The sequence below is a fragment of the Bufo gargarizans genome, chromosome 5, assembly GCF_014858855.1.
Source record: "Bufo gargarizans isolate SCDJY-AF-19 chromosome 5, ASM1485885v1, whole genome shotgun sequence".
Taxonomy (NCBI): Eukaryota; Metazoa; Chordata; class Amphibia; order Anura; family Bufonidae; genus Bufo; species Bufo gargarizans.
Window position 1 is genome coordinate 422,828,697 of NC_058084.1, and position 16,259 is coordinate 422,844,955.

The following is a 16,259-nucleotide window of genomic DNA, read 5'->3' on the forward strand; positions in this document are numbered from 1 at the left end:
TGAGAGCAGAGAGTGGAAGGAAAGGTAAAATAAATGTGAATGCCTAAACTATTGCCAAAATGCCAAGGAGACTAAAGCACGTTCTCCGAATATCGCTCCACACCGCCAACTGCTAGTCTCCACTGCATTTAGAAGAAATACACTCGCCCAGACCAGCAGGAAGCTTGCATTAATTCCTCAAGAACATAAACACTGCTTACACCTCCCATATAATTTATTAGAGAGCAATAAAATAAAGACGTGATTCATATTAATCCCACCTAAAAAGATATTGGCGAGCACAGAACCTAGATTATCCGTCTGCTGCCGTAATTGTTCGTTTAGCATTTTGAAAAGGTGAGTATTTAATGATATTCCTTTCTTTCCAAATATTACATTACTTGGAGGAATTGCCGAACAGAGATATGCAAATCTGATAGTCTAAAGTAAATGTTTCATAAAATCAATGACTGTTTAAATTGTGGGACTAAATTGTTTGTATATAAATATTACCTTTTATATTCCATTTGAGTTTTATGTAGATGAACACATTACTTTAATGACCTGTATTTGCAGAGTGAGAGAAGAAGATTCTGTAAAAATTCTCGGCAGCCAGATGGCTGCCTTTTCTAGCATGAGATTAAAAGATGTTTCTAATTCACAGCTCTGCTTCTGAGGCAAATTAATATAGCAAGCTAAATTGCCTGTGTTTTTGGAATAAAATTTAAAGGGACCATTTTTTTATTTTTATTTTTTTTAAAGAGCTTTGTGTCACAGGTTCCTTAAGCAGATTGCTCCTCAGGTACAATGTGGCTGTTTAAACATTTGGTAATTAATGGGAAGTATTCCGTGGTAATTGACTGCTTTGGGGAAGGGAAAATATAATGACTCCTGATTAATCATGAAAGGAGATTCATTGCATAGAGGCAGAACAAAAATTGCCCTAACGATCGAGAAATGCTAATTAATGAACAGGACGAGGATGTTAGAAATTAGCAGCAAAATGCCTATTTTCGTTAAAAAAAAAAGGATTATGTTTTCTTGTGTCAAGATAAATTCTTTGCCATTCATGAAAAGAATCAAATGGCTAAAACCAATAATAGCAGGTGACCTCTCATGTCTACAGGGCAGCCCTTATCTGTTGGTGACTGGGGTTACTGCCATGGACCAGAGGCATATACCAATATACATTTTTACCTGGGTGTTTCCATTTAGGGTCAGGGGCATCAATCAAAACTTGGAGTTTGGCCCCATTCCACCATGACCACTTTAAATAGGGACCATGGCATCTAAGCGGTTACAGAGCGGACCCTCTGTGTATCTAATCAGAACAAAACAAATTAGATTGTGGGGTGCTGCTGTCTGTGTGTGGCAGGTTGGAACCTAATGAAGGCCCAAGCCCTGCCTGCCATGTGTCCTTCCTAGTCCAGGCTTGCCTTCAGGGTATTCCTATACATTGCACTGCATAAAGAGTTGCAATGTATTATAGAAGTAATCAAAAGATCACATATTAAAGTCCGCCTTGTGGGACTGTGTTTTAAGTTAAAAAAAAAGTTTTATTTAAAAAAAAAAACATTCCAAGTAAAAAAAAAAGCTTTTCAATGGAAAAAATTGCATAAATAAAATCCTTAATCCACAAAAATTATACACTGTATAAGACCCTTAAAACTGTAATGTTTAATATATCAGTCTAAAACCTATTACCCAAACTATGATTGGATTGCGGTGCCAATCAATCACCCTGATAATTCTAAGATACAAAAAATAAAGGTAGAAATTATATATATATATAGAAAGGGAAAGGCTGGGGTCCCGGGGGAGGAAAATAAACATACCCTATATCACCCTACTGTACCCCTCAGCCCAGAGAGGAATCCCAATGGTGGAGACTCTCTGTACGTGATCCTCGGCTAGATAGCCCTGAATTACCCTAAAGGTGTTTGGGGGGTGAAACCCCCAAGACCCCAACGCTTTTCCCCAACAAAGTGGGTTCCCCACAGGGTCAAGATGCAGGGTATAATCAGATAATTAACATATTATAACCAAAAAATAAAGAATAAATAAAGAAATAATAAACAGTACTAGGTGGGTGGCAAAAATAGAAAAATGATGTACAAAAAAAAAAGAAGAGATTTCAATATCTGTCTCACTGTTTGGAGGTCGACCAGAAGGATACTGGCTGCCTGATACCTGTAAAAAGAAGGTCCCTATGAAAGATCCAATCATGGCAACGTAATGTCTTCAAAAATCACATACATTGATAGTAAAGACTTAGGGAGTGGCACGCTTCTGGTGTTTGAAAGGTCAAGTAAGTCTTTACTATCAATGTGTGTGATTTTTTAAGACATTAAGTTACCCTGATTGGATATTTCATAGGAACCTTCTTTTTACAGGTATCAGGCAGCCAGTATCCTTCTGGTCGACTTCCAAAATTGTGCCATTAAAAGCTAAAACTTGCTCTGCAAAAAACAAGCCTTCATATGTCTATATCAATGGAAAAATAAAAAAAAGTTATAGCCATTGGAATGAGATGATCAAAAAATTAGGCCTCTTTCACACGAGCGTCACGGATTTTATCCGGATGCGTTCAGGGTGCATTGCGGCAAACCCGCGCAAGTAGGCACGCAATTTCAGCCAGTTTTGTCTTCGATTGCGTTCCGTTGTTCAGTTTTTTCTGCGCGAGTGCAATGCGTTTTGTACACGCGTGTTAAAAAACTGAATGTGATACCCAGACCCGAACCCGGACTTCTTCACTGAAGTTCGGGTTTGGGTTAGGTGTTCTGTTGATTTTATCATTTTCCCTTCTAACATGGTTATACGGGAAAATAATAGCATTCTTAATACAGAATGCTAACTAGAATGTCCATTGAGGGGTTAAATAATAAAAACAATAAACTCACCTCATCCACTTGATCGCGCAGCCGGTATCGTCTTCTTTCTTCTTCCTGCAGGACCTGCAAAAGGACCTGCCATGACGTCATCAAAGGTCATTTTGCAGGTCCTGAGAGAAGAAGAAAGAAGACAATGCCAGCCGCGCGAACAAGTGGATGAGGCGAGTTAATTTTTTTTATTTTTTAACCCCTCAATGGACATTTTAGTTAGCATTCTGTATTAAGAATGCTATTATTTTCCCTTATAACCATGTTAGAAGGGAAAATAATACAGTGAACTGACTTTAATGGGGTCCGGGGTTGCTCATCCCTATTTACTAACATCATCTCCTAGCAACCATGCGTGAAAATCACACTGCATCCGCACTTGCTTGCAGAAGCTATGCGATTTTCACGCAGCCCCATTCATTTCTATGGGGCCAGCGTTGCGCGAAAAACACAGAATATAGAACATGCTGCGATTTTCACGCAATGCACAAGTGATGCGTGAAAATCACTGCTCATCTGAACAACCCCATTGAAATGAATGGGTCTGGATTCAGTGCGGGTGCAATGCGTTTGGTCACTAAGGCCCAAAACAGACTGGTCACTAAGGTGTTACTGTAGCTCTCAGAGGGGTATCTTTTCCCAGGGAGCTTTGCCTGTAAGACTTTCTATACAACTGGAGGTCTCCACAAGGAAAAAACAGTATCCCCCAGAACTACAACAAAGGCTTCTCAACTAGTACCCTGCTCTTTACTGATGAGGGGCAAGAACCCCAAAAAACTGCTTTCTTCACATGAGTGCCCTTTTCATTTGGAGTGTCTGGTTAGGCTAAAATACCTAGTCCTGTTTCAAGGCTTTTTAATCGTGCACAAATTGGCATACAGGGTAGAAAATTATAGGTGGCACTAGGGAGACATTTTTATTTCTTCTGGAGGAAGGTCCACCTTATATTTTCTGTCATGTATTGACAAAGGTGTAAATTGAAGCCTCTAAACCCTAACCCTAAGTTCACACCTGAGCGTTTTACAGCGCGTTCAAACGCTCTGTAAAACGCTCAACACATGAAAACCAATGCTTCCCTATGGGAATGGTTCTCATCTGGGCGTTTTACAGCGCGTACGATCGCGCTGTAAAACGCCCGACGCATAATCAAGTACTTGAGCTTCTTTGGGGCGTTTTGACGCGCGTTTGTGGCCATAGGACACTGCAGTCAATCACACAAACGCGCGTAAAACGCGCGTTTACTATTACAAAAAACGCGCATAAAAACGCGCGACAGGTGTGAAAGCAGGGTAATGCAGAATTTGCAACATACTCCCAATTATCATGTCATTTATCGTCCCTCAGGTGTCAGGGCCTGAATGTTACTACCGCTGCACTCCCTATAGCTCTATCCTAGTATATTGATTATGTGCATCCAAAAATCCATGGATGTTCTACTGCAACATGAAGGAGATGCACAATAGGTGGTCATTGTACATTGTTTTGGCTAAGGTTGAAAATAATAATGATACAATTTGTTGCTATGGGGACATTTTGCTAGAAACTATCTTGATGCATTTTATCAGTTATATTACTTCCTAGGCCTCTTGCTCACGACTGTATGTATTTTGCGGTCCACCAAAAAAACGGATCCGCAAAAAATACGGATGACATCTGTGTGCATTCTGTATTTTGCGGGAACGGAACAGCTGGCCCCTAAAAGAACAGTACCATGCTTGTCCGTAATGCGAACAATAATATGACATGTTCAATTTTTTTGCGGAACGGAATTACGGACATACGGAAACATGGAGTACCTTCCGTTTTTTTTGGAGGACCCATTAAAATGAATGGTTCCGTATACGGTCTGCAAAAAAAGCAGAACGTTCATGGAAAGAAAATACGTTCGTGTGCAAGAGGCCTTAGGGTACTTTCACAGTAGCGTTTTTTCTTTTCCGGTGTTGAGTTCCGTCTTAGGGGCTCAATACCGTAAAAAAAACAGATCAGTTTTATCCTAATGCATTCGGAATGGAGAGCATTTCGTTTAGGATGCATCAGTTCAGTCCCTCTTACGTTTTTTTGGCCGGAGAAAATACTGCAGCATGCTGCAGTTTTCTCTCCGGCCAAAAATCCTGAACACTTGCCACTTGAACACTCCCGGATCTGCCATTAATTTCCATTGAAATGTATTAGTGCCAGGTCCGGCATAAAGTGTTCCGGCAAAACGGATCCGCAAAAAATACAATTCAGAAGCTCATTTGCATACGTTTAAAAAGTGTTTTTTTCATGATCTGGATGAGGGACACTGAAAAGAAAGGTACCATTGTAAGGAGGGTCAAAGAATCTATAACCTGATCTGAGCAGCCTAAAACGCTCAGATTAGGTGAAGTGTTTCGCTAGACAGCTAATAATTATGATGATGATGACTAGAATAATAATAATAAGTAGTAGTGTGGCGAGCGGGATCGGGTGGAAGGTGGTGATGGGGTGGAGCTGTGGTCACGGTTACACCCCTCATGGTGGCTGGTTCTGTTCTCCTCCTTTGCCACATGAGAAGTATGATGGAGGCTCTGCACCTACTGTATTATTGTATCTTGGTGTAGATGCTGTGGTGTGCAGCCCTCTGTTAGTAAAGTATCCTAGAGAGGCAGAAGAGGAGAAATAAACCCTGACACGGGATCAAGATGTAAACTCATAGCTGTTCTTTACATCTCAAACTTAGCAATACACTACTGGTTTTCAGAGGACAGTTCAAGCTTCGCGTTTAGTCTTCTGCTCAGTACAAATCGCAGAAGTTTAATTTCTTGAAGCAACAGGTTACATCACACTGTGGTCAAAGGTCGTTTGTTCCCCTTAGCTCCTGGACCCCTTTGGCTGCCAGACTTAGATAAAGGTGTTTGTATTCTGTACTTTGCCTTTTGTGCCCCTCAGGCTGCCATACAATACCACAAAGTACCTTCTGATCTGACTTTTCCTATATCTTTCTTTCCTGAATGGGTCTTGACTATAACAAGAGATGAAAAAATAAAAAACAAAAATAAAAACCAGGAGACAGCACGTCCAAAGTGTTGGAATTTAATCCGGATTAAATTCCATCACTTTGGACGTGCTGTCTCCTGTTTTTTATTTTTTCATCTCTTGTTATATACGCTGGATTGGGGGTATTTTTACCAACCCCCTGGAGACGTGCACCCACCACACTGTTACCAAGTGCTGTCCATCCCTATTTTTTTGCTAATTGGGTCTTGACTATGTCTTCTGTCTTCTGTAGTCCCCAGGCAGAGGACACACAGGGGATAAAGTCTTCACAACATACCCAATAGGCCTCAATTGAAAGAGCTGCCTGCTCCTTGCTTTAGATTTTTCTTTCAACTCTCTTGGTTAGTTCTCGTCCAGAGGGGTGAGCCATGAGTTTTGTTCAGTTTGCCTGTCTTCTAGATCTGACAAGCCCTTAAAGGGAACCTGTCATGTTGAACATGATGTCTGAGATTCAGGCACCATATTATAGAGCAAGAGGAGCTGAGCAAATTGATATATAGTTTGATCAGAAAAGATTCAGGAAGACTTGTAATTATTTAAATTCCTGCTCACTCTGGAGATTGAAGTCAAGGAGGCAGTCCTATCAGTGATTGACAGCTGTCTCTGTATACACTGGTAGGACCACCTCCATGACTTCAAAGTCCAGAATGAGCAGGGATTAAAATCAATAAATTACAAGTTTTACTTAATATTTTTGCATAAATCTATATATCAATCTGCTCAGCTCATCCTGCTCTATAACGTTCTGTCTGTTGTTTACATTGCATTTTCGTGGTGATAGTTTCCCTTTAAAGACACACGCAGTAGAAAGGTATTTCTCCCATGAGGGTGGCAACAGGATTCTCTCACTTCCAGTCAGTCACTAGAGCCTGCAGACACGGCTCTCTGTGGCTGACTGAGGGTGAGAAAAGCACCCCCGGATACCCGCAGCTCACCTTCCGGTCCGAAAGTTCTTTACCCACTTTTTTTGCCGGCGATGGGGCATAGCTTAACAGAGCGGGGGCGTGGCTTAACAGAGTATGGTCAAAGACGGGGCATGCTTTAGAAGTTTGGGGGTGTGGCCAGTGAGGTCCGGCTTTCTGGGGTGAAGCCAGTGGCCACCCTAGCCAAAGCACTCAGCTCAGCTCTGTGCCCCTTTGGTTCTGTTTGGCCATCCTTGGTGTACAGACTCATAGGGGGAGATTTATTAGAGATCGCTATTTTACACTGGTATTTAAAATCTCCTGCTCTGCCGGATGAAACTTTTAGTTTATGATGAGGAACAGGCCTTCTCTTTCTTTATTTGCTCCTAAAAACAGATAAAGATAACAGCTGGACCTGCGCACTCCCCACCCTACAACTGTTCTGGGTAGATGCGTCAAAGTTTTTCACAAGTGGCATTCCAAAAGTCACAAACACTGTACTTGCAACTTTTTTTTACGCCACAAAAAGTGAAGTGCTGAGAAGATAATCTCACTGATAGACTTTCTCCGAGACTGTACACTGCTCTCCAAGAAGAGAGCTTCTACTCCTTCCTATTTTTAGTGATTGTTGTGGGTCTCATCACCAAGATCCTCACCTATCAAAGCTTCTGATATGTCATTATGACGTATCAGACAGTTTCAGAACTGAGGAGTACCCTCTAAGTTAAGAGTTGTTCTGAGAAACGAATCCTTGTGATCTATCACAGTTTTTGTCTATGACATTTCTGAAACAATTAGGGTCAGATTGGTCCATCAGAGTACCAGTGGGCTGATACTATGTCACAAAAATGAGCCACAATGGTCCTGTTAACAATAACCCCATTTGCCGCTGACTTTGGAGCTAATGACTTGCCATTTCAGTATATTGTTTATGTACTTATTAATACACTGACCAAAAATATAAGCGCAACACTTTCGGTTTTGCTTCCATTTTGCATGAGCTGAACTCAAAGATCTGAAACATTTTCTACATACACAAAAGACCCATTACTCACAAATCTGTCTAAGGCCTCTTTCACACCACCGTATGGCTATTTCAGTGTTTTGCGGTCCGTTTTTCACGGATCCGTTGTTTCTTTTTTTTTGTTTCCGTTCCATTTTTCCATTCTGTTTTTCCGTATGGCATATACAGTAATTACATAGAAAAAATTGGGCTGGGCATAAAATCTTCAATAGATGGTTCCGCAAAAACGGAACGGATACGGATGCATTTCCACGGAACGTGATTTGCGGGCAATAATAGGACATGTTCCATCTTTCAACGGAACGGAAAAACGGAAATACGGAAACGGAATGCATACGGAGTAAATTCAGTTTTTTTTGCGGAACCATTGAAATGAATGGAACGCAAAAAACGGCCCGCAAAACGGAAAAGAAAAAAGGTAGTGTGAAAGAGGCCTAAATCTGTGTTAGTAAGCACTTCTCTTTTGCCGAGATAATACATCCAACCTCACAGGTGTGGCATATCAAGGTGCCGATTAGACAGTATGTATATTGCACAGGTGTGCCTTAGACTGCCCACAATAAAAGACCACTCTGAAATGTGCAGTTTGATCACACAGCACAATGCCACAGATATCGCAAAGTTTGAGGGAGCATGCAATTGGCATGCTGACTGCAGGAATGTCTACCAGCTCTGTTGCCCGTGCAATGAATGTTCATTTCTCTACCATAAGCCATCTTCAGAGAATTTGGCAGTACATCCAACCGGCCTCACAATCGCAAACCACGTGTAACCACACCAGCCCAGGACCTCCACATCCAGAATGTTCACCTCCATGATCGTCTGAGACCAGCCACCCGGCCAGCTGCAGCAACAATCGGTTTGCATAACCAAAGAATTTCTGCACAAACTGTCGGAAACCGTCTCAGGGAAGCTCATCTGCATGCTCGTCATCCTCATCTGGGTCTGGACCTGACTGCAGTTCGTCGTCATAAGTGGGCAAATGCTCACATTCGATGGCATCTGGCACATTGGGGAGGCGTTCTATTCATGGATGAGTCCCGGTTTTCCCTGTTCAGGGCAGATGGCAGACAGCGTGTGTGGCGTCGTGTGGGTGAGCGATTTGCTGACGTCAACGTTGTGGATTGAGTGGCCCATGGTGGCGTCGGGGTTATGGTATGGGCAGGCGTATGTTATGGACAACGAACACAGGTGTATTTTATTGATGGTATTTTGAATGCACAGAGATACCGTGACGAGATCCTGAGGCCCATTGTTGTGCCATTCATCCACGACCATCACCTCATGTTGCAGCATGATCATGCACGGCTCCATATTGCAAGGATCTGTACACAATTCCTGGAAGCTGAAAACATCCCAGTTCTTGCATGGCAGCATACTCACCGGACATATCACCCATTGAGCTTGTTTGGGATGCTCTGGATCAGCGTATACAACAGCGTGTTCCAGTTCCTACCAATATTCTGCAACTTTGCACAGCTATTGAAGAGGAGTGGACCAACATTCCACAGGCCACAATCAACAACCTGATCAACTCTTTGCGACGGAGATGTGTTACACCGCGTGAGGCAAATGGTGGCCACACCAGATATTGACTGGTTTTCTGCCCCCCAGTAAGGCAAAACTGTGCACATTTCAGTGTCCTTTTATTGTGGGCAGTCTAAGGCACCTGTGCAATATTCATGCTGTCTATTCAGCACCTTGATATGCCACACCTGTGAGGTGGGATGGATTATCTCGGCAAAGGAGAAGTGCTCAATAACACAGATTTAAACAGATCTGCTGTCCCATAGACCTACAGCAGCAGAGCAGGAAGGGAGATGGCACGTGCACCTCCCTAGTAGTGCCTGCCAAGTATATATATAATGATCTCCTTCCCCCCATCCCTGGTCCCCCCAGCAGTGTGGCCATCTTGTATAACAAAAAAAAACAACAAAAAAACCTTGCCTCCCTCCCGATGCAGACCACAGTTTTATCTGTGGCTTGTGTTGCTGCGTCCTGATGCATGCGGTCCCAATTACATCACCACTCCTGCTCCGGGTCTCACGTGATAACGTCATCATACGAGACCCAGAGCAGGAGGTTGCAGTGATGTCATTTTGGCTTCTTGCTCTGTTCTAACGCCTCACAGGCTTGAGGCCTAGCGGTCTGAGGCTTGTGAAGTTGGACCACCATGAGTGTGTTCCTCTTTATGGGTAGCGAAGTGGCACCCTAGGCAGATGACTACCCTCCCCTATCCATTATCCCGGCCCTAATTCAGAGCACATTACTGCAGGAGAGGACTATAACTCCCAGCATGTCTATAATTTAATATCAGAGCACATTACAGGGGGACATATAAGAAGATGGGACTACAACTCCCAGCATGTCCAAGCCGTTATTATGTAATATCAGAGTACATTACAAGAGGAGGTATAAGAGAAGACTACAACTCCCAGCATGCCCAAGCAGTTATTATGTAATATCAGAGTACATTATAAGAGGAGGTATACAACTCCCACCATTCCCAGGGTGTTGTAATGTAAGCTGGTATTATATAATAATGGCCTTGAGATGCTGAGTGTTGTAGTCCTCTCCTCTTATACCTCCTCTCGTAATGTACTATGATATTACATAACAAGCTGGACATGCTGGGTGTTCTAGTCCTCTCCTCATACCTCCTCTTGTAATGTACTCTGATATTACATAACAGGAGGTATAAGAGGAGAGGCCTACAACTTCCAGCATTTCCCTGGCACTTACATTGAATCCATATTTCTTCACATGCATGGCTGGTCTTCATTACTTTACTGCACTGTTGAGCTCCGCCTCCTGTTCTGGTCACATGATGGTGAGGTCATCGCAGGTCCTTCATCCCCTCTTCTCTGCTGAGCTCAGCCTCCTGCATCTGACATTATTGCAGGTCCTGTCAGCACTGTGGTAATGACTTGTGTTATGTGAGTTAGGGGACCTTACACTGTTCAGCTGTCTGCACTGAAGCAGGAGGCCCCTTAGATATCGGGGGTCCTGGGCAATTTCCCAGTTTGCCCCCCCCCCCCCCCCCCCCCGTAACGCCGGCCCTGAATATATTGATGATATGTCTTTTGTGTGCAAAGATAACAATGTTAAAGGGGTTGTGTCACTTCAGCAAGTGGCATTTATAATGTAGAGAAAGTTAATACAAGACACTAATGTATTGTGATTAGAGATGAGCGAATTTATGAAAAGTTCGATTCGGTTGATTCGCTGAATTTTACAAAAAAAAATTGCTTTGTTGCGAATTACTTTGTCACAAAGTGCATTTTTTGTAAGTAGCGGGTGCAATGACAGGGAGCGGCGATAGCGCCGCCCCCCATCATTGTACCCCACAGATGCCATGTTCATACATGATCGCGGCATCTGCATGTAAAAACAGTGTGAAATTAAAATAATTTTTTTTTGTTTTTAAACTTACCTCCTCTATTTGCTCGAGACGGGCTGGCCCCCGCCATCTTGCTTGAAGATCTGGAGTAAAAATGTGTGCGGCACGAGATTACGTCATCACGTTAAGTATTAAATATTTTTTTTTTTTACACTATTTCAGGTTAAATCGATTCGCTAACACAAAGCACGAGGAAATTCGGCTTCAAGGCGAATCGAATTTATCCTGAAATTCGGATTGAATTCCACTTCGTGGGATTCAATTCGCTCATCTCTAATCGTGATTGTCCATATTGCTTCCTATGCTGGCTGGATTCATTTTTCCATCACATTATACACTGCTCGTTTCCATGGTTACGGCCACCCTGTAATCCATCAGTGGTGGTCGTGCCTGCACAATATATATTTAAAAGTGCCTGCCTCTCTGGTGGCTGGAGCCGTGGGAGCTCAGCTCACATAGGCTGGTACTTTTTGCTATAGTGTGCAAGCACGACCACCACTGACGGATTACAGGGTGGCCGTAACCATGGAAACGAGCAGTGTATAATGTGATGGAAAAATGAATCCAGCCAGCAAAGGAGACAATATGGACAATCACAATACATTAGTAAGTGCCTTGTATTCACTTCCTCTTCATGATAAATGATATTTGCTGAAGTGACAACCCCTTTAAGCATGAAATTAGAACTGGACAGATTATGATCTTGCCAAAAGAGGTGAGTTTTTGGGTTGAGTTTGATGGCTTAGTTCTGGAATAACGTCCTGTAGACCATGAGGATAACTTCCTATCTCCAGCTAGTATTAAACCAGCTTACTCATGCGTCTTGGAAATCGTAGCTCCATGGTAAAGGACACCGTATATGCGTCTGATTTTGTCAGCAGGTAACTAGAGTGCTTTTACTGGAACTGCAGTTTGTAATCACTTGATCCTGTATTTTCTGACCTGCGTCATTTCAATTTCTTTGTCCAGATGGAATATCCTGGGGTTACAGGGTGCTCTCCTTAGTCACTTCATCGAGCCTGTTTACGTGCACAGCATTATCGTCGGCAGCCTACACCACACAGGCCACCTGTCCAGGGTAATGAGCCACAGAATAGAAGAGATTGGTAAATTGCCAGCACCGTATCGGCATAATCATCCTCTCCTTAGCGGTAAGCAAATGCCTTTCTTGTAGACAAATAACATTGTTCCCTTCCGATCTTCTAAACCATAGTAATTGTGCAAGAAGCCTGCGTGAAGGTTAATCAAGGTCAAGCAGCTACAAGCCTTTCCTTATTATGTGTTATTTACTGAAGACCCCGCTCACCTTGACTTCCATTCCTTGTAGGTTAATGTCTTTTGAATTGGATATATGTACTTCTTTCCAAGCATGTATTTTCAATTAATACAGATAATTTGCACGTATAATATGCTGAAATACATTACAGAGAATAATTATACCTTCCTAGAATATACAATGTGATCATATTGTAATTTGTATTAAGATCCTTAAAGGGGATATCCCATGATTAATGTAAAAAATTAAAAAATCAAACATCATCTAGTACATGACAGTCTCTTTCTAATGCACAGAACCAGCCCTGTGTCTCACATGGATCAACCGCACTCTCTATTCATTGCTCCAATTGCTCTGCCAGTTTTATCTCAAGCTGGCAGATCAGAAGGCGTGCCCTTTCTCAGGTGTCGTGTCCTTTCTGCTGCAGCTGAAGGATGGAACTGAGCATGTGCGTCCACCTCAGTGAGGTAGACAGATAAACTAGAAATAGAACAAACAGCAGGTGGCGCTATACAGATAGATGTCATGGAATACCTCAGTGTCTATACTAAAATTATTCAGATAAAGGTGCTGGTATGAAAACTGTAGATATTTTTCACAGGACAACTGCTCTAAGGAATATACAAAGCGTTGCTGGTCACTGACACATTGACTAAGACCCATTGACATGTATGAAACAAAATATATTTTAGTTTGTGAGAATAAATGACTCTTTACTGATCCTCAGCTCTGTTCATAAGGCGATTACTGAAAATAAAAATCCATTTGTATCAGTGACATAGGAAATAGTGCTGCCATCTAGTACAGGTGCCAGCTCTGCCAACTTCTGGAATCAGTCAGTGCACAGGAATTGAGTCGTATTGTTTATGACATCCAGTTAAAGTGCCATTTCTACAAAGCAAGTTCTTGTAAAATGGGGCATTGAGAATGTACCGTATTTTTCGCCCTATAAGACGCACCTAGGTTTTAGAGGAGGACAATAAGAAAAAAAATATTCTGAACCAAAAGGTGTGCTTTTGGTGGGTTTTGAACTAATAGTGGTCTGTGGATGACACTATTGTGGGGGATCTGTGGATGACGCACTGTTATGGGGGATCTGTGGATGGCACTGTTATGGGGGATCTGTGGATGACACTATTGTGGGGGATCTGTGGATGGCACTGTTATGAGGGATCTGTGGATGACACTGTTATGGGGGATCTGTGGATGACGCACTGTTATAGGGGATCTGTGGATGGCACTGTTATGGGGGATCTGTGGATGGCACTGTTATGGGGGATCTGTGGATGACACTTATATAGCATCTTATGCTATATATGTGTCATCCACAGATTCCCCCCCCCCACATAACAGTGTCATCCACAGATTCCCCCCCCCCCCCCCTCCACATAACAGTGTCCTTGTGTAAAATAGTGAATGACCCACAATACAGGGGGTGGGGGCCCGGCCCGCTTCTGGTGTTGTAATGGCAGCAGGGGACCGGTGCAGTCACTGTATTCTATTACACCGGGCCCCGCTCACTGTAGTATTAATAGGTAACGGGTAGGCATGGGTGCTGTTTTAAACTATAGTAATCCTCTGCAGCATAGAGAAATCCATATAGCATGGTACTCACTTGAAACTCCTGTAGGTAGGCAGGCCGGGCGGGCGGCAGCAGCGTAACGTCATTCACTACGTCACACACTTGCTCCTCCCACTTTATGAATAAAACAGACCCTCCCCATAACAGTGTCATCCACAGATCCCCCCATGACAATGCCATACACATACACAGACATTACGCTGCTTCCTTCTGCCCGTGAGTACCGTACTACATCGTCTCTATGCTGCAGAGGATTACTATAGTTTAAAACAGCGCCCATGCCGACACATGACCTATTATTACTACAGTGAGCGGGGCCTGGTATAATAGAATACAGTGACTGCCATTACAACACCAGATGCTGGCCCCCAGACCCTCCTCCCTCCCTGCTGATACATCGCCGGCCGAGCTGTGCAGCATCGCGGTCAGTGATGTATCAGTGTAAATGGCAGTATTCACCCCATAAGACGCAACGGCCAGGAAAGTGTGTCTTATAGGCGAAGTATAAAGATGAAGTAGTGTTTAAAAATCGTCCTGTAAACACTGGGCCAGATTAATTCGGTTTTCGTTTAGAGTCACATTACCGTTTCATTTTCCGTTCTTCTGATCCGTATATGGCCACCTTTAGGGCCCATGCACATGCCTGTATGTATTTTTTGGTCCGCAAAACACGAATCTGCAAAAAAATAAGGATGATGGCCGTGTGACATCTGTAGTGGATACTTTTTTTTGCTAATCCATTGTAACAATACCTATCGTTGTCCACAAAATGGACAAGAATAGGACATGTTCTATCTTTTTTGAGGAACAGACATATGGAAGCGGAATGCACGCAGAGTCATATATATATATATATTTTTTGCAGACCTATTGAAGTGAATGGTTCCACATATGGTCCGCAAAAAAATATATGTTTGCGTGCATGAGTCCTTAGGCTGTGACTTCCATAGCCAGTGGTTTGTTGAGCAATCATTGCCTGTAGGTTGAGCCAGACCAGGGAGTGGAGACCGGCAAGGACCTGATAAGGATCAGAAATTATTCATACAGTTACAGCCTCAGAAGGACATATTAAAGGACATACTGTATAGCAAGCTTTGAAGGATAGGCATATTCAGTGAACATAGGCTTCTAAAGAATTCAGTAATGGTTCATGCACGCAACCATATTATGACTCCATGTTGTATGGAGCACAGGGCTGTCATAGAGGTTAATACTGTACCTTTCTGCATTTACCTCTGATTTCATGCATACAGTAGGTATATGAAGAGGTGTTTTTTTTTTGTCCTGTAGGAATCTGAAAAACGGTGGCATGTTTCACTAGGGTTAAAGGGGTTTTCCAAGTGATTTTTACCGATGACCTATTATCAGCACCTGATCGGTGGGGATCAGACACCCAGGACCCCGCCAATCAGCTGTTTGAGAAGGCACAGGTGCTTGCAGCTTTTCCTTCACGTTGATCGGTCCCATGGCCTAGGTGCTCAGCCCCATAGAAGTGAATGGGGCTGAGCTGGGATACCAAACACCGCCACTATACAATGTACGGCAGAGAGAAGGATGCTGCACTACTACCAGCACCGGTCCTTTCTCAAACAGCTGATCAGCAGGGGTCCTGGGTATTGGATCCCCGCAGATAAGATACTGGTGACCTATCCAGATAGGTCATCAGTTAAAAACTCATGGAAAAGCACTTTTATGTACAGAGTTATTCTACCTTAGAAGCATTGCTCTATAAATACCATGTCTGTCAGAGTCTTTCCTGCAATGCATGGAGGCTGAGCGTTTGCATGAGCCGTATCAGTCAGAAGCTTATCATGTCCTAATTAAACACAATTAGTTATGCTACTCCAAGATAGTCTCACAAATGACCTAGATAGAATTATTTTAATTAGCTAATTGTATGTGAAACCTATCTGGATAAGTGATACCATGATTTCTTAACAGGCTAATAATTAGTTAAAGGGGCTGTCCGGGCGTTTACTATTGATGACCTATCCTCAGGATAGGTTATCGCTGATCTGATACTGATGACCCCTTTAATATCTACTCTGAGCCAAATATTCAGTAGCACAGAGGTGTCCATGTTTTATATATTTACAGATGAGTCCTTCCTTTCCTTTTCTCTTGGCTCAAGATATCCGAAAATGAGTGGTGCAGGATGACTAGCTTTGTTAAAAACAGAAAACAAAACTTTAGCAGTTC

General features: G+C 42.8%; 1 protein-coding gene across 1 annotated transcript in view; it reads left to right on the forward strand.

Annotated features, from left to right (window-relative positions):
- LOC122939486 (double-stranded RNA-specific editase B2-like) overlaps nucleotides 1–12,376 on the forward strand; it is a 529,987-nt gene extending 517,611 nt beyond the window's left edge. The window contains exon 9 of the mRNA XM_044295555.1: nucleotides 12,172–12,376. Within this exon, the coding sequence (XP_044151490.1) occupies nucleotides 12,172–12,376 (205 nt within the window). The remainder of the gene's footprint in view (nucleotides 1–12,171) is intronic.
- The last annotated feature ends 3,883 nt before the right edge of the window (nucleotides 12,377–16,259 follow it).